Source organism: Oryctolagus cuniculus, chromosome 15, assembly GCF_051225735.1.
Source record: "Oryctolagus cuniculus isolate XC-2025 breed Fujian yellow rabbit chromosome 15, ASM5122573v1, whole genome shotgun sequence".
Lineage (NCBI taxonomy): Eukaryota > Metazoa > Chordata > Mammalia > Lagomorpha > Leporidae > Oryctolagus > Oryctolagus cuniculus.
In genome coordinates, this window is record NC_142881.1 from 84,494,568 (window position 1) to 84,514,924 (window position 20,357).

At 44.2% G+C, this 20,357-nt stretch overlaps 1 protein-coding gene across 11 annotated transcripts in view; it reads left to right on the top strand.

Annotated features, from left to right (window-relative positions):
- Window positions 1–20,357, top strand: part of LOC108176026 (guanine nucleotide-binding protein G(olf) subunit alpha) — a 74,918-nt gene that overhangs the window by 489 nt on the left and 54,072 nt on the right. For 5 of the 11 annotated variants that reach the window (XR_016221802.1, XM_089314143.1, XM_089314144.1 and 2 more), the window contains exon 2: window positions 50–163. The exons of 5 other annotated variants lie outside the window; for them this stretch is intronic. Coding sequence is in view for 5 of the 6 variants with exons in the window: in XM_089314143.1 (XP_089170269.1) it covers window positions 50–163 (114 nt within the window). In the remaining variant the exon portion in view is untranslated. Of the gene's footprint in view, window positions 1–49; window positions 164–9,312; window positions 10,577–20,357 lie in introns of those variants that run through there. One more of the 11 variants, XM_089314142.1, reaches the window with a different exon arrangement.

A 20,357-nucleotide genomic window follows, 5' to 3' on the forward strand; every position in this document is an offset into this window, starting at 1 on the left:
GGGGAAGTGCGGCTGTGCCTCGGCCTAACTGAAGCCTGGGACTTCCTAGGCCGGAAGCCTCAGTGTTCGCTGGCAACGGCTGCAGCGGCAGTGAACCAGGAAGCCAGGAAGCGGCTGCTGTCGTGTGGGCGTCCCGTGGGACGTGGTGCTCTGGATGGCGCAGGTCGGTGGCGGGCGGGGCGGAGCGGAAAGATACCGCGGGGCGGCTCTGGTGCAGAGTCCGGGGTCAGCAGCGTCGGGCGGCCGGGAAGGAAGCAGCAGGTAGGGGCGGCGGTGCTGACGTGATGGGCAGCCGCGGCGAAGGCGGCGGGGCCTCAGTGACGCTGGGGCGGCAGTGAAGCAGGCGGCTGTGGCTCTGCGTTGGGCAGCAGAAGAGAGAGAGGGCGCAGTGGCGGCTTGAGTTGGCCGTGGCGTGGGCATCAGGTGGGCAGTACGGATTAACAGGTTGGGTCCGGACACGTCACAGCAGTCGTAATCTACTAAATGAAGGGGAAGGAAGCTAGGCAGGCAGTTGCGAGGGGGTTTTCTCTAGCTTGGAGAGTGCCCCTTGCCCTGGCTTTAGGCTCACAGCCTGTGGGCGTCATTTGTCAGATGCTTGGGGGCGCACGTTTGATGTGGGAGTTCAGTTTCTGCTTGGGATGTCTGTGGCCTGTGTTCCAGCGTCTGGATTGGAACTCTGGATCGTTTCCAGTTCCAGCTTTCCTGCTGAGGTGTGTCCTGGGGAGACAGCAGGTGATGGCAAGTGTCTGGGTACTTGTCAGCCCCATGGGAGACTGAGTTCCTGGCTCTTAACTTTAGCCTGACCCAGTCCTAGCTGCTGCAGGCATGTAAGGAGTAAGGGAGTAAATGGGAGAGCTCCATCTCTTTGCCTCTTAACCAACTAAAGTTAAAATTCTTCCAAAGTGGGTGGTTTCTATGTATTCTTAAGATTTATTTCAGAGGCAGATATTCATACCCATGCGTGTACATGCACACACGCACACACGCACACACACACACACACACACACACGGCAAGAAACAGCCATAAAGAGGATTCTCATCTGCTGGTTGACTTCCCAATTCCCACAACTGCTGGGCCTGAGCCTGGCTGAGTTGAGGACTGGAGAACTCACTCCGTGTTCCCAGCAAGGGTGATGGGTACCCAAATGCCTGAGTCCTATCCACTGCCCTCCAGGTCCACATTACAGGAAGGTAGACGCAGGAGCCAGAAACAGCTCCCCGATTTCTTGAGCAATCACAACTGCCTTCCCCATCCACCTTAACAGGAAGCTAGAGTCAGGAGCCGGAGGTGGATACTGAACCCGGGTTCTTCAGGGATGGGATGCAGGTGACCTTAATTGGCTTGGTAACCAAGATTTCAAATCCTTGTCTCTCTGAATTCGAAAAACCATGACAGTTTAGCAACAGTTTTAAAAGGAAATTAAGAACTTACAATGTGTTTTAATTTCATTTCCTTCATATATTTATTTCTCTGCATATACTCTTCATCTTTCTCATGTGTACACACATTTTATGTAAATACTTTGGTACTCTGTGAAGCTTCGTGATGTAGCTTTTTTTTTACCATATCCTGTTTATAGTTAATACATTTCAATAATTCTTACTTATTGAATGTACCTTATTTACTTAGTTCTATACTGCGTTTTTGCAGTTTGTTTGGCAAATGGGTAAGCGGTGATGTGGGGAACAAATGGATGTGCGTCGGTTTTCTTTGTATGTCTTTACTTTTTTTCTTTTAATTAGTGTTTAGCAGACTCAGTGTGTTTTGTAGACACAGCTGTAAGAACACCATGATATTGCCTTCCTCCCTCCCCCTTTCTCCTTTCCACTGTGTTTCCTTCTTCTTTTTCTTTCTGTCTTTGGTTTAGATTTTGAGCCAATTTTCAAATTACATTACAGTAAAAAGGCTGAATACTTCACTAGATAAGTTTAGCGAGTAAAAAACAAAATTATACCAGTTTAGTGAGACTATAGACACCGAGTGTAAACAGTAATTGAACGGAGAAATGAGCGTTTCATCCCTCTGTGGTAAATCTTTAAGTAGCTGTAGATCATTGAAACTGTGGTAGGATAACATTTTTAACCATCGGTTTCACAAAGGCATAAAACAAAGTTTTACAAACTGTATTCGCATCAGTACTGATACACACAAACATTTCTTTCTGTTTGATTCCCTGAGATTCCTCCCAGCAGTGTCTAAGTGTTCCCCTTTCCCCACATCCAAGCCAGCACTTGTTCCTCTGTTGTTTGGATTTCAGCCATTCTAATAGGGGTAAGGAGATACCTCATTGTGGTTTTGATTTGAGTTTCCCTGAAGCCTGGAGATGTTGAGCATTTTTTCATATGTTTGTTTGCCATTTGTATTTGTATTTCTTCTTTCTGAGAATTGTCTCTTGAAGTCCTTTTCCACTTCCGAACTGGATTGATTTTGTTGTTGTTGACTTTGTTAAGTTGCATGTGTATTTGGGATATTAATCCCCTGCAACTATTTTTTCCGTTCTGCTGTACGTCTCTCCACTCTAATTGTCATGTGCTTTGTTTCTGAGTTTGATATAGTCCTGTTTCCTTAGTTTTGCTTTTGCTGCCTGTGCTTCGGGGGTTCCCATCCAAGAAGTTGTTCCCACACCATCGTCTTTGAGTGTTTCCCCACGTTTTCTTCTAGCAGCCTCATAATGTCCATAATGTCAGGTCTTAAATTGGGTCCTTGATGTATCTTCAGTTGATTTTTGTATGTGAAGAGAGATATGGATCTACTTTGGTTCTTCTACGTATATGCATTCAGTTTTGCCAGCGCCATTTTGAAAATATTATCCTTAACGCCACTGTGTGGTCTGAGCACTTTTGTCAGAAGTCAGCTGGCTATCTGTATGCAGATTAAATTCTGGGCTCTCTCGTCTGTCCCATTGAGCTACGTGTTGGATTTTATGCCATTACTAAGCTGTGTTAATTACTGTAACTTTGTAGAATACTTTGAAATCGAGCATTATGATTCATCCAGGTTGGGTTTTCTTGTTCCAGATCACTCCAACTGTTTGTGGCCTTTTGTGATTCCACATGAATTTTCTTTCAAGATTTTACTTATTTGAGAGGTAGAGTTACAGACAGTGAGAGGGAGAGACAGAGAGAAAGGTCTTCCTTTCCCTGGTTCACTCCCCAGATGGCCGCAACGTGCAACATATTATTGTTGCTATACCCTATTCAGCCACGTTGGATCTGTTCTGTATTTTCTTGGAAATGAGGTTATTTTTTCAAAGTGTGTTAGTATTTGTATACCTTTAGTATTAAGGCCTATATGTAACTTACAGATCCCTTTGTCTATACCTTACTTCTTGACAGTGAAAAATGGGGGAGAAACACAGAGGATATACAAACAGCATTTGAAAAATTTTAAAAAATCTGATTTACCATCAAGCTATTCTTCAAACTAGCTGTATTTTTTATTTCATTTTAAAAAAAGGAAACCAGCACTTCCTACACTGAATTTAATCAGATAAAGCTTTTCTTTCATTGTGTGAACTCACAGGCTCGTTATTGTTTATTCAGCAAAACTTTGAGGGCCTAAGTACCCCACTTCCACTAGTAGCTCTTCAGAAATTCACATTTTTGGAGGTGAATCACACAAAACGATGTTTTTGGTATAGTCTTGTGAATAAGTATGGATTCTCTGTGTAAATTCTCTTGGGTGGCAGATAACTAAGTGGGAGTGTGGAGCAGAGAGAATCAATTCTTTTTCAGTTTCCTGTGGGTGCATTTCCTTTTATTAAATTATAATCAGTCAGAATTTTATTAAATTATAATCAGTCAGAAGCATGGGGACGTAAGCAACTGCTTGCTTTAGTTTTGAGTAATGCATCTCTGTAGAATCAACAGGTGCAGTGGCATACAGGAAAGGACTTTGGAGACCAGAACAGCGTCTTCCTCTAAATGAGTTCATTGTTTGTATCAGCACAGTATTCTTGTGCACTAAGTTTACACTACTTTTGTCATATGCTGTTTTTTTCTATTCGTCCTACATTTTAAATTGAAATGTTTCTTGTATTTTTTTTAGTATTCTTTAAGTTCCTTATTTTGGTGAAATTATTAAGTGGACACCTTTAGATTTTCCTAACATCTTGTGGCTCCATAGACACTCTATGGTATTTTAATTGATTTTCAGTCTTTTTTTCTATTGACACTGGCAGTTTTGCACAGACACTATGATATGTTCTTGGTGCATTAATAGGTTGGTTTGAAAGTCCATGATGCATCAGTTGTTTTTGCGCAAATTTGCATTTTTAAAAACAAGCGTTCGTAGTAGAACTGGATTGTTATTTTTCAATTTGTTATCTTCTGTGGAATAGAAACCACCAAAACAGGTAGTGAAATACGCTTTTGCATTTTTTATGCACCTTAGGTTCTTGTTGTCTAGAATTGTCACAAAAGCCTTGTAGCATTTTAATGATTGGGTAAATTGAAGAAAAGTGAGATTGTCACGCTTAGGGAAAATACAAGTTTTCTTTAACTGTGCATCTCAGTATTCAGTGTGTATGTTGATCAACTGAGGGTCTTGTTAACATGCATATTCTGCTTAGCACTCCAGGGCTGGGGCCCAAAACTCTGCCTTTGAACAAGATCCCAGGTGACAGCCATGCTGCTGGCTTTGTTTGAATATACGAATTAGTGTAAACTGTGAGTTCATTTCTGGTAGCCTCATTTGACAATGATGTGAAATCAACCTCAGTGTTTTTTTAGCCTAATATACCCAAAGTACTATCATTTCAACATTTAATTGATATGCTGAAAACTGTTAAGAGATTTCTTTAGTTTTTTTGGACCAAAGTGTTTAAAATCCAATGTATATTTTGCATTTACAGCCCATTTCAGCTTGGACTAGTCACGTGTAGTGTGTCCAGCATGTCACCCAGGATTGGTAGTGGCCACCTGCTGGGCCAGTACAGTGCTGGAGTATACTATCTAGATCAGCCACTCCCTTGTAGTCCTATAAAAAAAAGTTTCATGTGCCTCATTTCTGCTCTACTCTATTTATGCAAAGCAAGGTCGGGATTGATGGGACCTTGAGCTATAGGGTGCAGCTCGTTTTAATTTTATTCTTTGTAAGTGCACATTCATTATAGAAGACTTGGACAATACAGGGAATGGAGGAAAAATCAAATTACATCAAATCCGGTCATTGAGTCAATTGCTACTTTTCCCCAGGAGGAAATTTTTATGCCATGAAGTACTAGGGTTGTATAAAACCTTTCCAGATCACTTTATAAAACTTGTTTTATACACCTGTATTTAGTATTTACATAGTGGATTCAGCAGAAGGTTGATGTTGACAGTGTCAGTCTGAGAGGACTGACCAGGAGTACTTTTAGTGTTCAGGGAATAGTAATACTTACCTTTACCCTTAACTAATATGTGATGTAATCTTTTAGTTAGGTTTAAGTTTGAGTACCTGTACTTGGACGACACTGGGCACACTCCTGCGTTTTTGTATATGTTTTCTTGGGAGTGTTACAGATTTGACTGACATCCTGTATATATAATACTTTTAAAGCAGTTAGTTAAATGCTTGGTCATTAATGCCATAAATTATTAGATATACTCTTACTCAACTGGATGTGCAGTGTCAAGGAGCAGTCATTTGTCATTATTTGGGACACTGACACCCAATCTTGGAATATTGGAATGCCTATTTTGCAAGATCTGGTTCCACTCCCATATGCTGGGTGAGGTTGGATCACTTCCGCATATGTGGTATACCTGGCTTGAATTCCTACCTTAGTTTTCCTCACCATCATCTCCCTAGACCCACAAGTAGTGTGATTTGCATATACATTAAGTAGTCGAGTTAACACCCTGGGGCCCAGCCATCTAATGCCCAGCAGTAGAACTAACGCTTGACAGCAGAGACGGTTCTGCCTGCTGTTAGCAAGACATTCAGTGTGTGTATATTTGACATAGGTACGTAGTGATGGAACAAGGACAGGCGCCTCAGCCACTTTAGGTTTCTGTGACCCTTACCTTCTCTCAAGGGACCAATTGAGTCTCTCAATGTGGTGTTCTCCACCCCACCCCCTGCATTATTCCCCATGTTTGGAAGCCAGGGGGCCAAAACTTGAAAAACTTGTATGGAGAAGGTTACCTCTGTTTACTGCCCCACCCCCACCCCTAGTGCACCTAAGATATAAAAAGGTCCAGCCTATTGGGGTCTGGGCACTCTGCTGTGTATTGTGTGTGTGTGTGTGTTATGTGTGTGTGTGTGTGTGCGCGCGATTGTGCTTGTGTGCTAGCTGTTGGTCACCCATCTCTGCGGATTTGTTTTCTTTGGATAAGCTTTGTGTGGCTGTGAGTTCGTATTCTGTCTTTTCTCTGATCTGCACCCTTTTGCTTATATTTGGTGCCCCGTGTGAGAAATAGAGGAAGGGCCAGCATCTTGTCGCAATCTGCCAATCTCGTATTCTCTGGGTTAGAGCTGTGACCCCCCCACCCTTCATCTGGACAAATCCTTCCCCTTTTTAGTGTCTCCACCCACCCCTAACCTTCTCTTTCCTACAATCTCCTTTTTCCCTTCTGACCTGGAAGGCCCTGAGAGACGCCTCTCCAGAACATTTTCTCACTCCCGCTTGCACTTCTCATTTGGAGCGAATTCACAGCCAGAGCCTTTGCCTGATCTCATCGCTACATGCCCACATCGGACCTAGTTCTCAGCCCATCAGATGGGTAAGAGAGGTCACTCTCACCTCAGGCATGCTGGGGCGATGCTCGTGACCAGTTCATCCCCCCTCGGAGGGCCTGGGTGTTTAGTTGGTTTCTATCGCTGCCTCCTGTTAGAGGACTCAGGACTTAGGTGCTCGGTTGAGGTGATTTTTTTCCCAGGGAAGCCCTGCTAGAAGAACCTCTTCCCTCAGACCGTAGTTTGCTTAATCCATGGGTTCCAAATTTCAGCTCCCCTCTGGCCTGCCTCTGCAGACTTGCACAAGCTGGGCCTGAAGGGGGAGACAAAGCCAAAGCGATTATTCCACCTCAGCACGAATTTGGTGTTGTTTTTTTTTTTTTTTTTTTGTCTCAAGATTCTCCAAGATTTTAATAACTTCACACAGAGAAAAGGCAAATGGTCAGAAGCCCCTATTCCAAGCCTTTTTCCTCCATTGGGGTCAACGTTGCTCACTCTAATTTCTCATGGAGGAAGAAGGCCTGGAGCCACCCCTTAAATCGTCAGCCTGCCCACCCCTCCTTTCTCCCACACCTGATAAGCTGGCCTTTCAGGAACACAACTCTTTGCTCACTCCATTCCCCCTCTTTCTCTGGTGCCTCCTTTTCCCTCTCCATTGGCAACAAGGAAAGTTAGCACCCTTCCAGCCTCTTCTCCCCGGAATTCTCTTTATCCTGCTCTTCCTGAGGGAGATCAAACTCTCTGTAAGCTCTCCGTCCCTCCCTCATATCCTCCTCTCTGAGATCCTGGCCCGGGAGTGTGACCCTCCTCCCTGCCCACCCCAGGGTCCTCCCAAGAGTCCATCTGGTGATTCCTGTCTGGCCAACCCACCTGATTCCCCTTCATTAAGCCCCCCTGAGGTCAGCTTTTCTCATTCCAAGCCCAAAAACCAGAGAAACACTTGGAATCTCCCCTAGAACCCTCGACTTTCCCTTCCACTGTTCTCTCAGGGATGCTGCAGCCTCTGGACCATGACCCTGTCATCACCCTTCCCCCTGTCTGGCTCTTCCCCACCCCTGTCACCGGCAGCCAAAACTTGCTCTTTCCTCTCTTTCTGACCTCTCCTCTCCAGTCTCCTCTGCCAGTCCCTCCCCCTGGGTGTAGAAAGATAGTGTAAAGGCTAGCAGAATGTGTATTGGCTCTGGAAAGCTCTGCACCTGAGACATGCCAAGCTCCAAAGACAATGCACTGTAAACTTCAACTAGGAGCCTTTCTCACGTGTGCCCACCTTCTCAGGGTCCATGTGGTGCTCAGCACCTCCCCCAACAAGAGCTTAAGAAAGGACTCTGCCTGCTGCTCAGATGCAGTGAAGCCTGACTTCAGCACCACCACCCACACTCCCACATGCCACCCTCTGTCCCACAAGCTAAGCCCCTGCTCTCTTTACGGTCCCCCCGTTTCTGCCCTAATTAAAATAGTCTTCTCTACCCATCGCTTCCCTCCTCCTATGAACCCGAAAATCCTGAAACTTAATGTAATGGAGCTGCATCTCACACTGCTCCTCTCACATCTAAATTCTCTCTTGCACAAAGACAGAACCTCTTTTCCAGCCATCTCTAATAATATGTTTCGCAGAGCTATCAAAAAAAAAAAAAAAAAAACTGAGGAGCAGGGGTGAGTCCTGAGCAACTGTGTTCCAAAGAATGCTCCATGCCTAGTCGCCTTCCATCTTTTCCCCTCCCTTGTCTAGTGGCAGACAAAAATCTCTCTGCTAGTAACAAACTGTTCTGTCACTCTCCTGTACTGTGTCATATGTGTGCATGTATTGTATGTCCACATGGGAAAATTTATTAACAGCTCTCTGTTTCAATTGGGTTACACTTGTGTTAGACATTTGAGAAGTATTTCCAACTATATGTACTCTTTAACATTGGTTGAAGGCATTGGACCTTTCGGTAAATGTTTTCATAAGTTATTTGACAGCTGAAATGTTTGCTAAGTTTTCACGGGATTTTAAGTTATTGACAGTAAGCAGTCTGGAAATCTGACTTGTTCCCTCATTTCTCTAGTCTCTTCAAGATGGGAAACTGATTCTATTCTGCAGGACTCCCCATCAAGGTGTACAGTTTGATCTTCAGACCTTATATTAGACAGTTTCGATAGGGTGGACTCAAGGTTTTGATCTTACATAGAAGAACATAGCTCTCCTCATTGGCATCATCTTACCTCACAGGAAGAATATTGTCGTAACATGCCTGTGACCGTAGATTGCTAGCTCAGGCCACCAAAGATTAGCGACGGGATTGAGCGCCCCCTTGGCTGCCATTCCTAAAGGCTGCTCCTGGGTTCTACTTTAACAGAGACCAGGAGAAAGAGGAGTGAGTGAGGCAGCAATAGCAATGTAAAGTTAGGTGGCAGGCCAGTTAATGGCCACTTTACACCATGATCTGCCATCAAGGAGACCCAGCCAGGCCAGTCCACCCTTGAATGGCACCTGTTTAGGAAATGAGGGGTCAGGGCATTGGGCAAGTAGCTGTCATGAAGAGCCCTGTCGGCTGTGACAAGAGCCAGGCCACTGGAAAACGGAACTGCCCTCGGGGTTGAAGGACTCCTGGGTCAGAACCGCAGACCCTGTTGGCCCCAGGCTAAAAAGCGTTTCCCTCTGCCCAGCTCCCAAAGTAACCACCGCCATCAGGAGGACAGCCTCGGGTCAGCACCAATCAAGGCAGATGCCACCTCTTCAATACTAACTTCCTATTCAGGCCAGCCCTCCTCCCCGGCCAACAAGGTAATGGAAGTCAACGGGGTGTCTTCCCCAAGGGGGTTCCCATCTCCCTTGCTATGTCTCATCCAGGGCTACATGTGAAGAGACAGGCAGGTCTGGACCTCACAGATTCCTTGGCCATGCCTTAAAACACACCTGCTTATTACTGAACCCCTTCTGTCAGTTTCCATTTGCATCTCAGTAGGAAAACTCCCTCCTTTCTTAGATCCTGTAACAATGACTGTGTCCTGTGGCTTGCACCTTGTGTTTCTAATCTGCTTGTTAGACACCCTACACATGGAGTGGTCAGGCATAAACCTGTCTTCGCATTAACTGGACAGGACTCTTTCTTTCCTATATCCCCCATTGTCCTCATTTTGGCATCGTTCCCACCATGGGCAATGTTTCTGGTTTGTCTTTTTATCCTCGTAATCGTTAGCTGCTATTCCTACCATGTACAACATGTACATGTTTCAGAAGCCCTTACAGGAGGCTGTGACTGCTGTATCTCGAGCCGTCACGCAGGAGCAATACAAGGCTGCTTGCTCTCTCCTTCTCCAATCAATCTGATTCAGCGTATAGATACCCTGCCCCACGTCTACACCCCGTATCAGCAGGAAGTAGCCAGAAAGAAACCAGCGCCCCGCTTCCTTATCTATACTCAAAATCAGGATTGATGGAACAAGGACAGATGTCTCAGCCATTTTAAAAAAACTCCTGGTTACTCATGCCTTCTTTCAAGAGACCAGTTTCATCTCACATCCTATTGTTCTCCCCTCCACCCCCCACCGCCTGCATTCTCCTCAGGTTTGGAAGCCAGGAGGCCAAACTTGAAGAACCTGTATAGAGATGCTCATCTCCACCTGCTACCACCCACACCCACCATTAGCCCACCTAAGATTTAAAAAGGCCCTTCCTGCTGGGGTCTGGGCCGTCTGCCACGTGTTCAGTCTGTGTGCTCGCTGGCAGTTGGTCCAACTCTGGGAGTTTCTTTTCTTTGACTAAGTTTGATCTGGCTGTGAGTTTGTATTGTGACTGCTGTGGATCTGCACCCTTTCCCCTGCATTTGGTGCCCAGTGTGAGGAGGCACTGCTCTGTTTAGTCTTTACTTCAATGTTTGTATGACAATATGTCAGAAACAACCTGACGCTTGGCAGCTTCTGCAAGGTTCTGGCCTGTTCTGCAGTCTGTTTGGTGTGTGTGTTGGGGGGGGGGGGGGCGGTGCTGATAGTCAAAAAGCAGACTAATACTAGTAAACATATGTTTCTCTGGGGTGTTTTGGATAGGATGCAAAGTGATGAAAAAAATTTTTTGCACTTAATGGTTGGGTTTTGAAAAATGGTTTTTTGGTTTTATTTATTTAAAAGACATAAAGGCACAGTACAGATAGTGACAGAGTGACGGGGGCCTGGGGTTCTTCCATCCACTGGTTCGCTCCCTAAATGATTGCCATTGCCAGGGCTCGCCAGAGCAAAAACCTTGAGCCTGGAATTGCATTGAGGTCTTCCGTGTTGGTGGGAGAGCTCGACTATTGAGACATCTGCTGCCTTGCTGGGCACATTAGCTGGAGGCTGGATCAGCAGTGGAACAGCTGGGACTCGAACCAGTGCCCGTATGGGATGCTGGCCTCACAGGCGGCGGTTCATCTGCTGTGCCTCAGTGCTAGCCCAAGTGAGGAGCAGGTTTGCAGACAGTTTCCGGGTTCATGGGAGTATCTACCTGTTGATTGTGAAGAGATGCATTCTGGTTTGGGATGGCTAGGGAAGTAGGAATGTAGAGTGAGGTAAGTTGAAAGGAGTAGGGTTCTCTGTGACCTTCTGCCTTCTCCTGAGGTTTTCTGCTGGTTTCTGTTCCTGCTGTCTCTTGGCCCTTGGATAATCAAAAGCATTTGTGTTTAAGGCTGAATACACAAGTACCTGAATCTGTTATCATGAGACACTGAATTGACAAAGGCTACCGAGTGTTCATGCACGCAATTTCCCTTTTTAAAGCTCTAGGATTATTGATTTAAGTTTCACATGGTTTTTAAATAGAGTGTGTATGACTTTAGTTAATATTTTAGCCCTCCAAATGTCCCATTTAGTTGGATCTGGACTAGTTTTATACATGCCCGCATGTAAATTTTTAAGCTTTGCTAGTTTGTTCACAGTGCATAGATTCTCACGCAGAGTTGTCATTTTGTTACCCAAGCCTAAATGTAATTTAGGTTTTAATTTGTCTCCTATTTAAGCCCAGATCTACTTTCGTTAAATCTAATTTCATGGCTTTTCCCAATTATCATATTCTTTTTTATCTCTGATAAAATGAAATTTAATTGTGAAAACTGAAAGTTTTGAAAAATAGTCACATCTTTAGATGGCACAGAGATCTCTGCCCATTGGTCAAAGTCTTTATATAATAAATATGTAATATAAAGCTTTTATATTGACTTCTACTTGATCTGCATTTTTCTTACAAGTACAGTAAACTTTCTAATGTACTTGGTTTCATTTTTTGCTTACGAAGCTTTATGTGTCCTGCCTCTGTGTTTGCATAAGTGTTTGTAACTTTTTGTCACTCATTGACTGAAGCTATATGTGGGGACATGCCTGAAGAATGGCTTCCTTGTTGTTGTTAAAATTTTATTCATTTTGGCCGGCGCCGCGGCTCACTAGGCTAATCCTCCGCCTTGTGGCGCTGGCACACCGGGTTCTAGTCCCGGTCGGGGCGCCGGATTCCGTCCTGGTTGCCCCTCTTCCAGGCCAGCTCTCTGCTGTGGCCATGGAGTGCAGTGGAGGATGGCCCAAAGTACTTGGGCCCTACACCCCATGGGAGACCAGGAGAAGTACCTGGCTCCTGCCATCAGATCAGCGCGATGCGCTGGCCACAGCGCGCCAGCCGCGGCAGCCATTGGAGGGTGAACCAACGGCAAAGGAAGACCTTTCTCTCTGTCTCTCTCTCTCTCTCTGTCTACTCTGCCTGTCACAAAATTAAAAAAAAAAAGATTTATTCATTTGAAAGGGAGGATTACAGAGAGGCAGAGAGATTGAGAACGCTGGTTCATTCCCCAAAGGGCTGCAGTGGCCAGAGCTGTGCCGGTCCAAAGCTGGGATCCAGGGTTTCTTCTGGTCTCCCGTGTGGATGCAGGGCCCCAAGGATTTTAGCCATCTTATACTGCTTTTCCAGGTCATAGCATAGAGCTTGATTGGAAGTGGGACAGCCCGGACTCAAACCAGCACCCGTGGGGGATGCCAGCACTGCAGGCGGCGGCTTTACCAGTTTTGAAACAGCGCGGGCCCCGGGAATGGTTTCTTGAATTACGTGTGTGCGTGTGTGTGTGTGTTTGTGTGTGTGTATGAATAATAGAGCAAGGTTTTTATCCACTGATTCACTCGCTGGATGACCACAATGGCCAGGCCAAAGCTAGGAGCCAAGAACCCAATCCAGATCTCCCACATGGATGGCAGGAGTCCAGGCACTGGGGTTGTCTTCTGCCCTCCCAGGTGCATTAGCAGGGAGCTGAATCAGAAGCCAAAGAGCCAGGATTCAAAACCTTAAGTCCCATATGGGAAGCTGGTGTCCCAAATGCAGCTTAACCCCCTGAACCACACCTCCAGATCCACTCAGATTTATCCAGTATCAGACAGAATCTACTTTGTATTACTGATCATTAATCTCCTTTTCACACAACATTTGCACTAGTAATGTCTCAGCGAATGCTGATAAATTGGTGTTTGGAAAGCAGTATGGAAATAGATCTCAAGAATGCAAGGTGCAAAAGGAAGATTGAGCCAAGGGATCAGAAGATTGTTTCTCAGGTCCGTAATTTATATCCTGCAAGAAAGTAGAATTAGCAGACAACAGGTATGCCCGTGTGTTACGGAGTAACCCTTCCATGTTGTCTGTTGGCAAGGGTTTTTCATGAGGGGCTTTTCCATGAGCTTTCTGAAGTTCACATGCATGGATTTAAAAAATAAATTGCACCTGCAAGTGGCCCCAAGTGATGACCTGATTGGCAACAACCAGGAGAGTCAAGATATAAGTTTGAATCAAAATGTCATCACCAACAGCCGTACATCAACTCCCAAGAGAATCATGTTAAGAAAAAGACTCAGTTTAAGCTCAAGTCCTAGTCCAAAACTGATTAACAAAAAGGTGAATTGCTCAGGAATGAAACCAGAAGCATGCAATATATTTCAATATGTGAAAAAAATTGCACCAAAGTAAATATGTAAATGTCATTTTCCACAAACTTCAGCAAATACTCTTGTACTTTTAATTGTTTTAATCTTTGTTGGAACATAAGCTCTCTGAGAAGGCAGAACATTTTGTTTTGCTCAGCAGGGTGTTAGAAGTGCCTAGCACATAGTGTGTGCTCATAAACATCTGTCAGCTTTATTGAAACACAAAATTAGCCCCAAGCCTCGCGTTAAACACAGTTAGTTAGATGGTTCTATATTGAAAAACAGTGCAGTCCTAGGTGCAGAAAGAAATTTGTTCCAATTTTCTGATCTCGTGTAACAAGTCATCCCAGACGTTGTGGTTTAAATGGTACTTATTAATTTCCCAGTATTTGGGGGATGGCTGGGTGGTTCTTACTTGGAGTTCTTGTGTGTATAGTCTGGTGGTGGCTGGGCTGATGGTTCCTTCATCATGAGGCTGTTGAAAGCTGGCAGAAAGTAACCATTTCTTCCTCCAGGTGGTGTCTCCACTTGGCTCACTTCTGCTTCCTCACAACATGGGCAGTAGGAGTGATTTCTTACACCATAGCTGGATCCCCATAGAGCCAGTGTTAGGAGAGGCCCAGGTGGCAGCTGTCTTGCTGCCTTAGAAGCCTTAAGATCATTTATGCATGTTCCAGGAAGGAAAGGATTCATCTACTCACAGGATGTTAAACTCACGATGTTATTGACAAAGTGACCTTCTGAACAGAATGCCATGGAAAATATGGAGCAGATAGTGTTGAACGGTAATTAAGAGTGAAACGGTGTGTCTGGTTAGGTTGCCTTGGGCAAGCCCTGACTTCACCATACACCAGTTCTCTTTGACACATCTTGGCCATTTCAGGTTCAGTTTCTCACCCATAATAATGAATAAGCCCATTCAAATTGCATCGTTAGATTATTCTGCCATTAGGCATGTTTTGGTGGAACATTTTGAGACTCTTTGTAAAAGGAACATGGAAGCTAATATAATCAAACTAATTAATTGTATTTGGAATATTGTTTTTCTTGTCACTTTGACCACTAAATAACTTTAAAAGTGGAATGAACCAGTGATTGGTTGGTCTTAAGTTTTAGGAATGTAGGGAGATGATCCTTCTTGTCTTTGGCCTTGGGTGCATGCATTACGGTGCAAAAATGCTGCAAAATCATCCCATCCCTGACTTTCTTGAAGTTTACTATTAGATAAATTTATTACAGATCAGTCCTTACTGATATTTAGATCTCTGTTCTTTAATGCTAGAAGTGTACTCCTCAGTGAGCCTGAAGAAAATTCTACTTCTTTGCAATGAATTCTGCTACCACTCCAGATTCATCCTGTTAGCCATCTGATGCAACGTTGAATGAGTTTTCTGAATCAATGCTGGTTTCTTGGAAGCCAAACCATGTAAAGGCTTTCAAAGTTAGAACCTGTACCTATTGTTCTTATGAAGCCAGGCAGGGTCCGTTGATTGGCTTCTGGATAAGTGAAAGTGAAGAATTTGGAGATTGCTTTTGGGACCATTTCCTAATCTTATGCTGAAGCATCAGCTCTGTTTGTCCTGAGGTTATTTCAGGTAGTTAATAGATCTGCCTTCTCTTCATTTCACTTGATCTTAGACAGCAAGGCATTCTGATTGTTGAGCGTTAGTGTGTTTTTATCTTTTTGCTTGTTATCTCTACATTCTTCTGCAATGATGGAGTGTCAGAAGAGGCTCACCGAAATAAAAATCAAAGGACTGTTTTCATTTTCTAGTACTACCTTGTAGATCGTCTGTTCACATAACCATCAGTATTCCACCTTCTTCTTGGCATATTATGAGGGAACCATGAAAGGTTTTAAAAACTCGTAAGAGCATTCAAGTGCAAGTCATTCTTAACAATGGAAAGGAGATAGATGTTGTTGTTTTCCAGTTCTGAAGAAGGTAGACTTCCAGAATGTTTAAGGTGTGCTGGGAATATTATAGGAGATGAAGATCGACTTTTCTGCACCTGGTCGTGAATGTTTTTCAGACCAAGGGTGTGATTTCTGTTCCTCCTGCCTCGTTCTTTTAAATGCTGTAGTCGTTTTCAGTCTTTCTCAGTGAATGTTCTTACTCCCATCTCCCCATACGTTCCACCCAGTATCCGTGTTGACCCACATTTTTTTGCCTTTAAAGAGAGTTACCATCAAGGAGGATGAGCAGACCAGAATCATTGTGGTGGCCAGATTCATGAGGAGTGGTAGGAATCTAAATGATAATTGTGTACACACAGGTCACCATGGGTGCCTTGTGAATAGTATTTCCAATGTGGAATGAAGAGCATTACAGTCTTTGGATAGAACACAACCAGATTACTCAGATACAGTTGTCTCTAGAGATTCACATGTGGGAACTTACCACAAGAAGTGGTAGAAAAATGTGACTGCAAGGTCTTAGTGTAGGCTTTGAAAGTAACGTTCACAGTCATTTCAGTGTTGCTGATGGGAAAATTACTCATGAGGATACGCAGCATTTAGAATGAGTATTTTATAAAACCTAGTAACTCAAATTTCGAGACAATTCGTGATGCGGGAGTCATTCCAAGTATTATATTGTCGTTGTCCATTCATGGAGACGTGCATGGAATCAGGAGCCTGAAAAGAGTGATGGTCTCTATAAGATCCTTCAGTGGGGCAACCAAACTTTGCTTTCATTATGGAAACAGTTGTAAAGGACAGTTTCTTACTTCCCAAATTTCGTGTCATGGGGCTTCTTATTCATGTCAGTCACGAACTCTGGGAAGTGACAACAATCCCAGTTGTGAGTAAAAGGCCCATGGAAGTGACACAGATTTGGGAAAGCCGAGAATTTGTTTGGAAGTTGAGATAAAGAATGGACTCTGGGTATATCAGATGTTTCATACTTTGTTTTTAAAAACAGAATAGTTAACGTGTTTGTAGGAATAGATAGCATGTGAGGATTCAAACTTGACAACATACGTTAGATGTTTTCGTAAAAGCTGCTTTGGTTTTCAGTCGTTTACTCTATTTCACTGCCTTTCCACTCTTGTAAATTAACTATTCAACTGCTACACAGTCTTTATAACTTTATGTTTTACATAATTATAGTCTGTGCTGCTTCATAGTAAGACTGTACTCCACCCAAATTAGAAGCAGTCAAAGAAATTAATTCAATAGCAGTCAAATTCACGTAAGTGAATGCTGGAGGCTCAAGGATGTGTAAGTACTGATTTTGTGCTGCTGGCACAAAACTTCTCTTTATTGGTATTATTAGAAGGATGTAGTATAAGTCTTTGTTAATGAAATCCTCAGAAAGGAGGTGATTAAATAGAACTAAGTACTTCCTCAGCATACATACCACTTACTTGCTGATCGGTATCGGGAAATACTGAATCTGGCTTCTCATGAAACTTTTGGTCCCGGGGAACAAGGTCTTGTAGGTCCATCTTATTAAAGATTTGTTTATTTGAAAGGCAGAGTTGACAGGGAGATCTTCCATCTGCTATTTCACTCCCCAAATGGCCACAATGGAAAGCGTTAGGCCAGGCCAAAGGCAGAAGCCTGGAACTGCATCCGGGTCTCCCAAAGCGGTGCATGGACCCAAACACTTAGGCCTCATCAACTGCTTTCACTGGCAGATTAGCAGGGAGATGGAATGAAGTGGAGCATTGGGACTCGAACCTGTGCTCACGTGGGATGCTGGCATTGTGGGCTGCGGCTTAACTGACCGTGCCATAGTGCCAGGTCATATCAGGCCCATTTCTAAAACATTGGAGATCTTTTGGGAAGATCACTTCGGTCAGACCTGCTCGGTAAAGCAATCCCAACAGAGTTCCTTTCCTCTGCTGCTTCACTGCTCGACTGCCTGCAACTGCTGGGGCTGGGCCAGGCCAAAGCTAGGAGCCGGGAACTCAGTCCAAGCCTCCCACGTTGGAGGAAGGGAACCAGATGATTGAGTCAACATCTACTGCCTCCATGTGTGTGCATTAGCAGGAAACTGAATCGAAACTGGTGCTTGGTCATGTATGGAATTTGGATTTCAAACCAGGGTTTGGTTCCCATCTGCATCACGTACTCTAATCTGTCATTAAAATGTTGTAATCTGTGTATGCCTTCATTCTGCTTCTGTTTTCTCCGTTGCAGCCTTACACTTCTAGTCATCTACGAGACCCTCATCCACCCAGTTTCCACCATTGCACCACCATCCCTCCTACTCTATGTTAGCTTCAACCTACTTGAGGGCCTACATACTTGCCTCCCACTCTGTCCTCTCTGTATATCCTCCCATTCCTACTGGCCCACCACATTGGACTCACTTTCCTCCCCACCTTCATACCAGCCTCATCATCTTGGTTGGTCCTGCACACCAGCCTCACCCGCTTGTCAAGGCCAGCCTCACTCTACCTCTGATCCACAAAAACAGCCACACCTTATCCTCATCTTCCACCTCCGTTGTATTTCCCTTGTTTCCCCACCACAACTTCACCCTTCTTCCAGACTTCCACATCCGTTTCATCCCCACAGTTTTCTACCATATCCTCAACCTGTCTGTGGGACTCTACACCAGCCTCAACCTCTTTTTTGGGCCTACATCCTGGCCTCCCACCCTTTGCAATTCACAATGGGTTCAGCTTCCTTCTGGCTACCATAGTAGAATCACTTTCCTTCTGACCCTCCAGCCAGATCTCACTCTCCTGGCCCTGAAAACCAGCCTCACCCTCCCCTGGTCCTCGGTACGAGCCTCGCCCTCCTCCTGGTCCTCCATGCCACTCCAATCTTACTCTCCTTCTGTTGTTCCACTATAGCCTCACTCTTCTAGCCCTTCACATGGGTTTCATCCACCAAATCTGCCATAACTCCAACTTTCTATGGTACACCAGCTTCATCTTCCTTGTGGGCCTCCATCCTGGCTGTGCACTGCTTATATGCCACTGTGACTTCCAACTTCCTTCTCATCCTCAGTGCCAGCCTCTCCCTCCTTCTCATCACCAATGCCACCCCCACCCTCCTCGTTCTCTATGCCAGCCTCGCATTCTTTCTATTTCTTGACACTGTCCTCACCTTCCTTTCGTGGCTCATCCCTGGGATAACCCTTCTGGTGATCCCCCACCTAAGGATCGCTTTCTCTCTGGTCTTCCGTCCAGTTTCTACCCTCTCTATAGTCATCCACCTAAGCCTAGCCTTCATCTGGTTCTCAACCCAAGCCTTTCCTTTGGACCTCAGTAATAGCCTCACGTCCCTCCTAGTCCTCCACACCAGTCTTCTTGTCCTGTTTCTCCACTGCAGCCTTACCCTCCTTTGAGTCCTCCACCTGTGCCTCACCTGCCAACTCTTCACCATGGCCTCACCTTCCCTGCTGGGCAGTACACCAGACTCAACCACCTTGGAGGCTTCGATCCTGGCCTCCCTCTCCTTGGACTCCCTATTGCCCTCACTTTACGTCTGTTCCACCTCATTAGACATACTTTCCTTCAGACTCTGCAGCCCAGCCTCGGCCTCAGCCTCACCAGCAGATGGAAGAACCAGTGATGGAATGTCTCTCTCGCTCTCTCTTTCTCTCTTTCTCTCTGTCTCTCCCACCCCTCTTTTCAAAGAAATCATTTTAAAAAAGAGAGAGAGATCAGATTCAGGAGCCGCAGGCAAGGATTAAACTCAGATATTCAGGATGCTTGTGTCCCAACCACTGGACTATATGCCTGCTCCATTTTGTAACATTTTAAATGTTATTTGTTTAGTAGTTGTCATGGAGTTTGCAACATGCATTTACAGTTAATCTCAGTCCATTTTCAAATATTCTGCTTCCTAGATGCTGTGAGTGCCTCATAATAACAAAATATTCCCCATCTCCTCTCATTCCTTCAACCCACACGCATATTTTCCTTGCAGTGATAGAAAAATATATACACATGTAATATGTAAATATGAATATATATGAATATTATGCATGACATTTTTGTGTGTATTGCATATATAGCTTAAAATCATATATAATCTAATGTGTTGCTATCATTATTTTCAGCAATCCTATTAGTAAATTAAGAATAAGAAAAATAAAATTTATATTTTACTGCTATTTTTCTTGTCTTCTCTCATGTTCTTCCTTTTTATGTAGATCCAAGTTTCTGACCTGTATGATTTTCTTCCTCTCCAGAAAACTGTTAACATTTCTTGCAAGATAGTCATCTGGCAACAAAATGTACAATTTTTGCCTGCCAAACATTTATATCTTCTTCACTTTAGAAAGACAAGTCTCAGGATACCAAATTTCATGTTGGTAGTTTTTTCTCTCCATGCTTAAAATATTTTTCTCCACTCAGTTTTTCCTTGTGTGGTTTCTGAGGAGAAGTCAGATATATTTGCTCCCCCATGGATTGTTTTGGCTGCACAAGTTGCATTCAGGACTTGTTTATGGGATACTGCTGTACATAATGAATATCAGGAAGCCTTTGGAGAAGTTGTTTTTGTTTTTTTTTAAGGAAGTATGGGAGGAGATAAGGATCATTTTTTAAAAACAAGCAGACCTGTTTAGACTACATGCTTCTAAGTAATAAAACTAAGCATGGATGTTGGTGAGCTACATCATGCATGAGATTTAAAATAGCACTCTTAATTAAAAACACAATTTTCAAGAGCATCGGTTAACACAGAGTGTTGAATTTGCCTCTATGCTTTTTCAGTGTACTGCAAAGTAAGCATTTTGGGCAAAGACCACGTGTCAGATTTATCTTTGAATCTCTCTTGCCTGCTAAAGGTAGTTACATGATAGGCCTGAATATGTGCTTAAATG